Source organism: Coloeus monedula (assembly GCF_965178545.1).
Source record: "Coloeus monedula genome assembly, chromosome: 16".
NCBI lineage: Eukaryota > Metazoa > Chordata > Aves > Passeriformes > Corvidae > Coloeus > Coloeus monedula.
The window spans coordinates 10653022-10665881 of record NC_138796.1 but is presented as its reverse complement, the minus strand read 5'-3'; the positions used below and the strand labels follow the sequence as shown (position 1 = coordinate 10665881).

Here is a 12860-nt window from a genome sequence, read left to right as displayed (position 1 = left end):
GGTTGGTTGTGTAGGTGTCTGTAGTATAGAAGTATTGTAAATACAATGTCTTAAAATAATGATTAAAGAAAAAAATTCCGAGATTGTTGTTTTTGATTACAGCTCCTGTTATAGTTTCCCTGTCAGTCACAATTGGTGTAAGTGTGCCAGTGAGACAAAAGTTCTGCTGCTTCTGCTTCATTGAAAATAAATAGCATGTTTCAGCTTCTTTCATATGTCTTTTAATTAAGTTGGAAATTACATTCTACTTTTTCAATTTAAAATGTATTAAAATCTTAATTTCAATTTAAAATGTATTAAAAAGATGTACTGTAGGACAGCAAAGTTGGGGGTTGTAAAAGCCAGTATATGTTTGTAATATTCTGTTAAAATATGTAGTATTGGGTGTAAAAATATTTTAATATTCTTTTCTCTAATTTCTCAAGGCAATCAGAGTTTTCTTTATGCTCCGTTCACTGTCACTGCACTTGCAAGGTGAGCCGGAAACTCAGTTACCGCTCACAAGGGAGGGAGATCTTATAAAGGCAGATGATGTTCTTGATTTGAGTAAGTAGCCCCTCAATTTCCTAAATAGTCTGACATGAAAAAATTACTGACTTTTTTTCCTCCTAAACTGCTCATTACTGCTATTCTTACTTAAACTACCTGAAGTAGTACAAAGTAGTGTTGAAGTTCTACTGTGTACTGTAGCATAAAAATGTGTTTTCCAGTTTGTGTCTCTCGTTGCCCAAACAGGAGAGACAGGAGAATATCAGTGTTTTGGCATAAAGCATGTAGGATCCACATCGTTGCATAGGTGCCATACCTTGGGAGGAGACTTTGCAATGGGCAAAGCGTGACCCGAAAAGTTACATTTGTGTGCCTTTTTTAATTATCACTTTGGAGATATTGTTGATGTAACTAATTTTCCTCAATCTCTATTAGTACAAGGCTTTAAAAATTCTTCTGAACATTAAGATGTCTTCAGTGTTTATGCTTGTTTGTATACAAATAGTGTCATGAGGGGGAGTAGAGGTTAACATGATGCAGTAATGGTTTCAGCTTCTGTTTTGATTTGGAAAAATCCTGCAAAACTGTATCAAAATGGCTTCTTTTTTCCTTTTGCCTGAATGCAATGATGGTGTTTTATGTGAGCTTGATGAGAGAGACTAAAGTTTCTTGTAAAGAAGCATTTTTAATATTTTGATGCAAATATGTTGAATGCAAACCTTTAGGTGTAGTTGCTAGGTTGTCACCAGTATATATGGATGTATGTGTAGAGTGTCAGGCAATTCCACAGAAGGTTCATTCCATATTGCTCAATATGCTGTCACCAGAATTACAACTACTGTTGCTTTTCAGTGGCTTTCTACTGTAAATAGTTTTGAAGCAGTTGTGATAACTGTCTACCTTACACTGCCTGTGAGGCTGTAGGTGTGGTTTTGGTCTTATTTAGCAGCTCACTGTGTGAAGTTACTGGCAGCTCAAATTAACAGCCTCAGTGCTTGGTTTCAGGTGGTAACAGGATTCTGTTAAGTGGCAGTGTTTTTAATACCATGGCTAAGAGGTAAATGAGGATATATTTAAAGTTGTTGTTTCTTTGCTGGAATGGTTAAAAGTAACATTATAGTTAAGTTTCTTTGCTCACTCTGTCTTTGCCAAGTACACAGGTTTTAAAAAGGCCATCACAGTCACCTTTTTTTTTTTAAAGATTGAAGAAAGTTTATAATGGAGTAATTGAGGTTGGAAGAAACCTCAGTAGATCATCTAGTCTGACCCCTTGCTCAAAACAGGGTGAGCTAGGTGTCCAGGACAACTTGTTGTCACATTTGTGACAAAGAGAGTAAATCAAAATGTGGTGCAGGTGTCTGACCAGGGACATATCCTCTTAATTTCAGCTAAATGTACTTCATGGGAGCAAGGTGGATTCGTGATTGGTTGCTTTCTTAGTAAAGCAGACTATCATTCCAGATGGGTTGCCTGCTGTTGGGAAGAGTTCTTCCTGTGGAATAGGAGGTGGTGCATTCACTATCTCCAGCCTAATGCTAATCTTGGGCTGCCGGCTCTGCATACAAAGGGCTAAAAGTTTTCTGTAAGAGCTTTTAATGTCTGCAGATGATTTCTGAAATTGCGATGACTGTAAATTATAAAATCATTGAAGATCAAGCCCTGAGGCAGATCAGGTGCATTTAGACCATCTCAAGTAGCTGTTAGATTCATAGAGATTTCTTACAATACAATCTTTTCAGGCAAATATTTTCATAAACACGGGCAACTATTTTCACTTAATTTACATCTTCAGCACTGCAAGCAGCTGAGGTCTATGAACTCTCCTTCCTTGGCTGTATTTCCTAAAACTTGTCTTTTTCTTGAAAAAAGTCCAGAGAAATCTTGGATCCATGTCATGGAGGTGTAGTGTCCAAACTGGTTACAAGCTTCATTTTGCATGAGGAGTAATTAGCCATTGCTGTTAATCTCAAAAAGGACGTTACAGTTCTTTGCAGCAGTGTCACACCAGGAAGCTTTTCAGCCTGTGGTTCACTGTAATCCCCAGACCAAATTTGATTAGCAGTGAAGTTTACTGGGTTTGGTATTTTCATCTGAATGTGGTTGGGTATCTCTAGCTGTTTCATAGCAGAGCTGTAAGTATTCTTAGATCAGGTCATTGAAAATGTGTTTAACCACACTTTCTCTTCTGTTTTTGTCATCAAGGATGACAGTTTATGACTCTTCAGCAGCTGTGAACTAGAAACAGTTATGTAAATGCACTACATTCCAGTTGTATAGATTCAAAGGATTCCTGTAACAGATGCCTAGTAAATGAGTAACTTTCTGTTCTTTGAAAGACTTTTACAGTAATGCTTTACTTCAAAGTGTTGTCAGGTTTAAAATAAAACCTTTCTGTTCTGGAAAGCAACGTCTGCCCTTTGAGTTCTTAAAGTAGTGCATTTTGTAGTTGGGCAGTTGAATTTGTACAGCAAGTATTTTGACCTGCTTGCTGTTGCACTAAAAACTTCATAAGTACTGCTCCAAAACTAGTATTTGAGAACTCCACAACTCTATTTCATGTTGTGGCCTGTTTGTTGAATCTCCCAATACATTAAAAATTCATGAGCCTAACACTGAGTATTTGGAAGGGTCCTAATCCAAGTACTTCACGTCTTAAGAAAAATAGGACTGCTCCAGGAATTCAAGTCAACTGAAATAAATATGTTAATGGACTAATTTGGTTAAAGAATACAAGAGGCAATAAATAAAGCATACTAAAATAAGACATATCCAGTTCTGCCTGGTGTCTCAGCTCCTTCTCTAAACAGGAATAAATCTTCCACAGGTTCTTACAGTAATATTTGCCAATCCTGTATGGATTTCTTGAGCCTTCTAGGGCTATGAGGAAGATAATAGCAATCAATCCTCATGTTAACTGAATCATGTCCTGTATGTACTTCACTTATTGATGAAGCTTGTTCTCTCAAATTTCAAAAGCTCACAGTAGATTTACACCAGTTAGCGTTAATTATCCTCTTAATTGTGTTAGGGTTCCATATTTCATGCCTTTCTTTCCTACCACCCAACCAATTTTGAATGGATCCTGATGGTAAAGGGTAGTTGGTAGATTCATAGTAATGTTAGTTGGAAGGGACATCTCACTTGTGTTGCAGGGGGTTTTTGGGGGGGAAGAGGAAGTTAGTTTGGTTTTTGAAACTTGAAAACCTTTGGTGATGTAAATTCCACAACGTTTCTGGGTAACCTGCTGCAGAAAAGAATTTCTCCCACCTCCTGACCATAATTTATGGCTGTTGTCTATAGTCATATGACTGCCGTTGTGAAGAACTGTATACTTCCACTTGTAGCTTATCCTGCAAATGTTTCTAATATGAAATATGGTGCTAAATGCTTGTTTAGATGTTTGGATGAGTAAATAAGTTCTACTGTTTTGTATAGCCTTCAGAATATTTTACTTGCTGTAAGTTGAACTAGATGAGGGAGAGGAAAAAGACCTGTGTGTATGAAGTACTGAATGAAAGTATCAATTTGAAGCAAAGGAAAAAGCAACTTTTAGTAGAGTTGTCTGCTGGGAGCTGGAATTGCCAGTTTAAGGGCTGCTTGGTAGATTTCAGCTGGTGTAAAGAGGGTGATGTAGTCCCTTTTCAGGAATGATGGGTTTGAACTGAATGGCAGTGAGGAAATGCTGGAGGAGGTATTTTGGGGCTTGTTGGAGGGGTTCTGGAGTAAGAGAGGGTATGTTTGCTCAATATAAGTGAATAAAATACATGGATAAAGTAAAAAATGTTACCTCATGTAACAAACATTGTCAAAATGCTGCTGTGATTTACCTGGAGAGTCCAAATAATCTTGAAGTTGAAGGATGTCCAAGAGTCTGCATAGTCAGGTTTCAGACCTGTACAAAAGTACCTTGTGTCAGGAGACAAAGTTTATAACAAGGTGGAAGTAATGGCCTGCAGTGTGTAAGGTCTGTCTGTAGTTGTTAACAAGACTTTTTGAGACTTCCACTTAGTAAGAGAAATCAGCACTGTTGCAATTTCACCCCTGAGATGAAGGGACCTTTTTTCTTAAAGGTAATGAAGGTGGTTAGAGAAAGCAAGGTGCCTATAGTAGCCATCTTATATTTAACTTGTAAGATGTCTGAACCATTGTTGTTAAAATCTTTCCTGCCCTTTCTATGTAACTATGATAGGGAAGTTAAAATATGTTAAAAATGTGAACAGAAGCTTTAACCCTGTGTTGTCAAGGTTATTACATTTTTATATATTAACATTTTCTGTTATGTAAAATACCCACACCCAGAATTCTCAACTTCATTGTTATGTAACCTTTTCCCTTTCTTCCTTCCTTTAGACAACAGTGATCTGATTGCTTGTACAGTCATAACAAAGGATGGGGGTCAAGTTCAAAGATTCCTCGCTGTGGATATTTACCAGATGAGTTTGGTTGAACCAGATATTGCCAGGCTCGGATGGGGAGTAGTTAAGTTTGCAGGCCTTCTGCAGGTAAGGGAAGTTGTAGTCTGGGTGGTCAGCTTTTCTGAGCTGACAATCTGCGTCTTATGTTGGATAAACAGTAAAATCAGTATTTGCTTATATATTTAAGCTATGTACCGTGCTTACTTGATTCTTTGGTCTCTAGTCTTTTTTCTGGTTCCTTCCTTTTAAAACATTTCTGATTTTCTGAAGAAGTTTACGTAGATAACCAGAGACACAATTGCAGATGGGGTAACTTCCCTAACATACGTTGGGCTGTGCTGACTTGAACACTGAAGTCGCATCCAGTTAGGATTGTGTTCGAAGTGCTTTGCTCAAGTAGCACACTAATGAACTCATCTAGAGTTTTGATCTTCCTACACAGGTAGGGAGGGTTACAGGTTGTAATTTTAAAATGATCTGTTCAAAATGAATGCTTATCTAAGGAAGTTTCTCTCATTTGTCTCTTTCGTGCCTTGACCATCACCCTTTGTTTCCTGAAAATTTGCTATGCTCAAATAATTTAACTCAATCTCTATGAATACTGATTTCTAAAGAAGTAAATCCAAGTTGTACAACTTGCAGTCTGCTTTGGTTTTATTTTGTTGGGTTTTTTAACTGTCTTTGTAAGAGCTTTAATGGAACATTCATAGGGTTTTCTTTCAATGTTAATATTTAATCTGTAGTTTAGAAAAGCTTACTTTTTCTTTAACTACTTGCCTTCTGTTTCCCTTTAGGATATGCAGGTGACCGGAGTAGAGGATGACAGCAGAGCTCTGAACATCATAATTCACAAACCTGCCTCAAGTCCTCATTCGAAGCCCTTCCCGATCCTCCAAGCCACGTTTATTTTTGCAGATCACATTCGCTGCATCATCGCCAAGCAGCGCCTGGCCAAAGGCCGCATCCAGGCTCGGCGCACGAAAATGCAGAGAATAGCAGGTGAATGTTTGTTCTGAAACAATTCTGGGAGACAAGACTTGGCTGGCCTTGCACGTCACTCTGTAATGTAAGGGTGAGGCACAATAAGGAATGGCGGGCCGCAGAAACCTCTAAACCAGGGCTGAGTTTCCAAGGAATAGATTTGGTTTCATATGTAACTTTGAGTTTATGAAGTGGATATGTCACACTTTTATGGCTTGCTTCATATAAAAATATTTTAAATCAAGTTTGAGGCTAGTACAGATCTACTAGATGTTAAAAATTTGGGGTTGGATGTAATGCGAAGGCATTTTTTTTCCTGTTTAAAGCAGATTATCTCTTTAAATGGCTTTTGCAGTGTTCAGTTGTAACTAATGAATTACTTTATTTGTTCAGGGAAAAACAAGGGGTTTTTTATTGCTAATAACTCCTATGGTTTTTTAAGTGCAAGGGGATTCCTGTAATACTGGGGGTTTTTTTCTCCTCTGCTGTATTTTGAGGTTTCCTTAGTGTGATTGTGATGTGGACAGCAGTGTAGGAAAGGTTACCAGAGGCATTGTCTCTCTTGTTTGTCAGCACATTTGTAACCATAATTAAGAGGCAAATGAAGGCAAGTTATATTAAAATCTGGTTTTCTCTTAAGATCCTGAGCAAACTATCAATTTTCTTGTCACCTCTCCTTCCTTTTATGTATTTGAGTAACAAAAACTATCAATTGTGATTAAACATAGCTCTCCTGGATCTTCCTGTTCAGCCTTCAACTGAAGTTATGGGTTTTGGACACAGCTCTGGAGCTGCAGCCCAACACCTCCCATTTAGATTCTATGATCAGTCCCGGCGTGGGAGCAGTGACCCGACAGTGCAGCGCTCTGTCTTTGCATCTGTTGACAAAGTCCCAGGTAAGATCACCATTCATTAACAAGCAGTTTTTGCTTTGTGATTTCAATCTGCAGAAACTATACTATAATTTGTACAAGCAATGAAAAGCTCATTGTGATGTGTTCCTGAACACATAAACCAGGATGAGGCTTATGGAAAAATTTACTCCAAGAGAAACAATACCTGGGTGTGTATTCTGGGTATGTTGTGAGCAAGATGTCCATGGCAGTTTCCCCAGATGTCTTAATACTTTGCCTTTCTTACAGATCAAGTTAGTTTAAATCATGTTCTGCATATTCAGTATTTATGCAACACATCTGTCAGTTGTGCATGTTTCCTCCCTTAATTTGGTTATGAATGTTTTCATGCTGGATTGTAAAAACAGGTGGGATGCTGTGCACTGCCTCGTTTCCCTCAGAGTGAGCAAGACAGAAAAGGGCCACAGCTATTCCTAAAACATCAGCTTGGAACTGGGATTAAAGGAATGATTCTAAATCAAGTAGCTCTTTGCTTTTTTGTCTCCTTATTGTCTGTTTCACAAATTGACTTCTCTGCAGAAATTCTTTTCCAAATGGTGAAATTTTTTCCTTTTGGGTTGAGTCATTTTAAAGGGGAATCTTACACTGCTTGAAAGTATTTAACTATGCTGTATTGTACAAAAGATCTCATTACCACTTACTGCTGGTCATTTCACAGAACTCAGCATTTCTCTTTAAGTGTGATTCAGAATTCAAAGCACGACTGAGAATGCATATGTTTTACTGCTTTCAGACTAAATTGCAGCTCAGTTTGCCTGAGTCATGACTGGGCAACAGAAATTATAAAACCACAAATAGTGCCAGTCAGGTGTTTCAAAGACAAGTGTATGTTGTGTGATGGGAGTGTATTTCCTTGTTTGACATGACTTCCATGGAAAGGTGTGGTTGGAAAGATGCCAGTGTTACTGTTTCAGCTTTCTCCAAGGACAGTGCAGTTGTGTTCCTAACAAGTGACTTCATCTACTCATTTGGAGTGGGCTATTGGGGATGATGCAACCACAAGCAATGTTCAAGCAACCACATACTTTATTTGAATTCCAGGAAATGTAGACTTCCACTTGCAGAGCCAGAGGAAAAAGTATTTTGAAATGTTTATTTGGTACAAAGTATGAGAAATGAGGCACAGAACTTGAAGTATTTCAAGTGCGGCATCTTTGAAATGCATTTTATGACAGGTAGTAATATAATAAAAATGGATTAATACCCTGTTTTACATCTGATTACAAAGCAAGTATCAAATGTGTGTTTGTTCTCTTATCTTTGCTAAGGAATGAATGAGGTTTCCTCATTCCTAGTGATTTTCATAGGAATCTGTTTGTGCTTGTCCCTTAATTAGGCTTGCAGGGATTTTTACTTCAAGAGAAGAATTTTGTGGCTTTGAAAAAATTATTGACCTAGTTACGGTTAGATTACTGGTTTCATGTATTCATTTCTTAGTGCTACAGCTCCAACTGCTCTTTGAGTTCTGCAAAGCTCACACAGTCAGTTAATTTGGTTGTACTTTTAAGAAACAAATTATGCTTTCCCTTGGTGATGATGTTTTTTGTAGATTTAAAGGAGAGCTATGTTTTTGGCAATATGTTTAGAATATTAATTACTACTTTTAGTAGGACCATGTTGGCTGTTAGTGCTGTACATCCAGTGTGGTTTTTAAGAAATTACCAACCATATAAATGTTTTCATCCCTCCTGCAAATTTCAGTCTGTGAAGAATTTTAATACAACTATTGAATCAGTTTCCTAATCCCTCTTGTCAATGAATTCAGAATTTTCAAGAACACTTACTGCAGTTGTGTCTGGTTCAGTTTCTCTCACAGTGCCTACATAAAGCTCTGCATATTATCACTAGAGAAGCTGCAGTTACCTTATGCATTCCCTTATTGTTGTCAAACTGGGCTTCATTTTCCTTTGTTGTTTCACAGTCCAAAGTTAAAATCCGTTCTGAAAGCCCCTCTTGGTGTCTGAGGGGAAGAGGGTGAGGATTGTTATAGCTTAAAACTGGATTTTGTACACGACACGTGAAGGGTGATGAGGAATGTAATAGATGATGCTTCAGGACATCCCCACGAACACAATGAAAAGTGCAGGTTATCCAAGTGCAGGGAGATGCTGTAATCATCTCCTGCTGGACTGGGCAATTCTCTGCAGAGACCAGTGTAACCAAAATCCTTCACTCGATCAATTTTATTATCATGAAGTCATGGCTATGAATATATTCCAAGGTCTATTTTAAGTTACTGGTCTTTGCTAGAATGTTGGAGCGTTTTAGGGATAGCGTAGCTGGCTGGACTGTTCACCATCTCATGTATTAGCTATGTATGAATATATTGAATTTCTGAAGCACCCTTTATGTAAATAAGAATTACACTGTTTTCAAAGAAACCGGCAGATTTGGTAGGGGCCCTGTGAACATAGGTCTTGTATTGAAAGTAAATAAATAATGACTTCCTCTGCAAGCAAACTCAAGAATTAGTTTCAAGTATCAGCTCTATTCTGAGATTTATATGCCTAGTGTGTCTTAAGGGAAATGTTAACGATTTCCAGCAAAAGGTACATCTAAATATTTTAACAAGTGTGGTTGTTTACCTACTGAGTAAATTTATTTTGAAAAGCAAAAGAAATCAATAGATTTCTCTTAGTATTTTATCCATTTTTAATATCTTAGTTGATGATGATGATAAGGTTTTGAGGGAAAAAAGTAGGAAAAAAAAAACTTCTTGTTAACATTTGCGTGGCAAGCAAGCTATAACCATCTTCATTTTAAGGTCTGAAGGAAAAAAATCATCCATAGTTTCGGAACCCTTTGTGTAGTGTGAACTAATATTCCTGTCATCATCAGATGAACCTTCTAAGTGTTATTTTATTTCCCATAGCTATGATTAATTCTGCTCACCTTCTCTTTGCAAGTATTTCCTGAAGGAGTTTCCCCATTAGAATATTCTTTCTTGGTGAGTAGTTTCCCAATACTGTACAGTATTTTGAATGATTTAGGCTTACCTTTCCCTCCTATCTAAATTAGCTTCCTTTAGTACATTTAAAATCCTTCCTTTGCAGTTGTTTTGGGAAAGAAAATACGTTGAGGTCATTTTGAAGCAAATGCTCCCATGTAAGGACACAAATCCATGAATGCTGTTCTGCAGAAGCTTTGGGCTGGCAATTCTGCTAAATCAGGCCAACTTTCCCTAGGACAGTCATGGAAGACCTTATTTACTGTTTTCTGCTATTTTGGGGAGGATGGAAGATTTCTTCTCCCTTGAAGTGCAAACCTTTTGTAGATATAGAATGCTTCGGGTGGATACAATTTTTACCAGCACTGTCAGGGAAAGTAAATATCTTGATGTAAGCATTCGTTATACCAGTGTCTTTAGGAACTGTTCTTAATTTCCTTCACTTTAACAGTTGGCTTTGCCTCACTTCTGTGGTCACAAGTCTACTGGTTATCCCTTGTTTCCCTGTACTAACTGGTATTTCAAACTATGAAGTGTGTATGAAAAACTTAATGTACATTTTCTGTGATTAAAAACTATAGCACTCAGGGTCAGTGATACATTAGAAGTCTTTCACATTGAGATAGTTCAGTTTGTGACTAACTTTTTGCAGACTGTCAGGCATCACTGTGTGTAACCTCAGTTTAACTTACCTAAATGATTGTAGAAGATTGATCCGTTTGCTTTCTGAAATAAAATACATGTATTTATTTACATTTATGGGATAATTAGCTCCTCACCAAACTATTTTGTGTTTAACTGAAAGAGGTATCTCTTGCCCTTGATGGTTATTTAATTCTTTCAAGTGGTGTTCATCTTGAACATAATGAATTACAATTTAAAATAAGAGACTTGGCAAAAGTGACATTTAGATACCTATCTAAAACTATGATGCAGTGCTACAGAAATTCAGATAGCATTGTGTTTCTGCACGTGGTTTTGAGTCTGGTTCTTGGGTAAGCATGGGAGGTAGAAGGTAGGAGGTGCGTGGGACTGCAGGTCAAGTCAGATTATTAACAGGACTGTTGATTGTTAGCTTTTTTTCTCTGCTTTCTTCACTGTGTTGTTTTCACTTGTAGCACAGCCTGTCAGTGTGTTGCTGCTAACAGCATTTTGTTGACTTGTCATATCTATGTGTTAAAGCTTTCAGAGGCTTCTTGTAACATGTCCATTTAAACTGAGTTTTGAGTGGCTGCATCCTGTATGGCACCAGCACATTCCCCATGTAGGAGATTCTCTGAGTGAATCATGCATGCAGTGCCGTGGGACATTCTCCATATAAAAGGATAAAGAATTGTGTGGTGCATTTGCAATCTTACCTGATTGTCAGATCCTTTCCTTTTCAGTGTTGACTGTGCAGTGAAGAGAGCAAGTAGTGTATTGTTAGGTATTTTATAGTACACATTGTGGCTCCTTTCAGTAATTCACAATACTGCTGAAAAAACTTCTGCATTAGTGCTTTCCCATGGGAGAGGAATGAGAGCTGCAGAAGCAGCGAAGTTGTGTACCTCACCTGACATACAGCCCATGGTGAAGACATTTCTTTTGCTGTAAGAAGTGCATCAACTTCTGAAAATCTGATTGCTGTCAAAACCTGAAGAGGTGACTATAGGTATGTAGTTACATAGGGAGAAAGGAGTGAATGCAAGATGGTTAGGAAAGAAAAGGATGCTACAGTGAAAGAATTTGAAGAAGTATTACGCTAGAAGCCAGAAGACTCATTTAAGAAGTCAGACACTGTATAGACCTTTCCAGTCTTCAGGCTGGAAAAAGTTTAGTTTATGAGAGGCTGAATTAAATTCAGTGCCAGCACTAGATGTGATCGATTAAAATTTTCTGAAGTTACGTCTACTAAAAAATGCAGGTCTTCTATCCAAGATAGTTTTTTGTTCACTTTTGACTTAACTATTTTCCTTATCACGATAAGGTCTGTGACCTGTGAATATATTGACTATATCAAAAATTGAAGAGTTTTGATATGTTTTGACTGTTTGTGCAAGCTCTGTTTTAAAATGCTTTGAATCCCTTAACCTCTACTTCTTGTTCATTGATCAGCACTTGTAGCCTGTTCTCAGTAAGACACATTCAGATTTTCTGGTTTCTAAGATAAAGGTGGGAAAGGGCACATCCTCTGGGGCACTACATGAGGTTGGCACCACCTTGATAAAGGATTTGTTTTTACCTTTTCCCGATTTGTTCAACAGCTTAACTCTTTCAAGATAATTTTAACTTGTAAACTTCACTGTCCTGTTTTGCAGGCTTTGCTGTAGCCCAGTGCATAAATCAGCACAGTGCATCCCCACTCTCGTCACCATCCCCTTCCAGTGGCAGTGGCAGTACAGGGCGCTGTGATTCAGTGACTGCAAGCTCGACATCCACTCCTTCTGCTGCTCAGAGCCCAGCAGGTATTCACTCACGATCTTCAGCCTAGGCACTAAGGGATACAGGGTAGTTTGTTGTAAAATTAAGGTACTATGTTATTGAATTAAAAGCAGTAGGGCTTTATGGTTTTAGATCATTTCATCAACTAAGCCAATTAAAAGTAAATTGTGGTACAAATTGCAGTCATCTCTTCAGCTGTCTGGAACTCTAAACACTTGGCATCTTTCAGTAGAGATTTTAAGTACTAGTGAAGAAACTCCTAGCACATACAGTTTAGAATGTTGTGGGGGGCTTTTTGTTGGTGGTTTTTTTTTAACTGAAGTATTACTTTGAATAAATCTTTTATGTAAACTCTTAGCCTTTCACCTTAGTGGATAAGTTGATTTCCACATGAAGCAGCTTTTTTTGAACTGGGTGACATTTGCTTTTGTGTGTTTATCTGATTCTCATGTTAATTAGTAACAAGGGGCCACATATGAAATATTTGAAAATAGTTATTTAGGATGTTAATATTGTAAAGTTTTTGCAATAATGCTCTTGTGGCTGAACACCTCCATGTTTCAGGAGGCTGTTTCATTGGTGTAAAAGAGGCTGCAGTATAAACAGACTGACGGTGGAACTTTCACAAATGTAGGTTGCATGTGTTTGCATTGGTCAGTATATTTAGTGGATGTGCCTAAACTGGAACTTCCT

At 37.8% G+C, this 12860-nt stretch overlaps 1 protein-coding gene across 3 annotated transcripts in view; it reads left to right on the top strand.

Annotated features, from left to right (window-relative positions):
• Positions 1–12860, top strand: part of CLEC16A (C-type lectin domain containing 16A) — a 61828-nt gene that overhangs the window by 34691 nt on the left and 14277 nt on the right. For all 3 annotated transcript variants that reach the window (XM_082292070.1, XM_082292072.1, XM_082292071.1), the window contains exons 18-22: positions 426–546; positions 4840–4991; positions 5699–5903; positions 6614–6781; positions 12044–12190. In XM_082292070.1, the coding sequence (XP_082148196.1) occupies positions 426–546; positions 4840–4991; positions 5699–5903; positions 6614–6781; positions 12044–12190 (793 nt within the window). The remainder of the gene's footprint in view (positions 1–425; positions 547–4839; positions 4992–5698; positions 5904–6613; positions 6782–12043; positions 12191–12860) is intronic.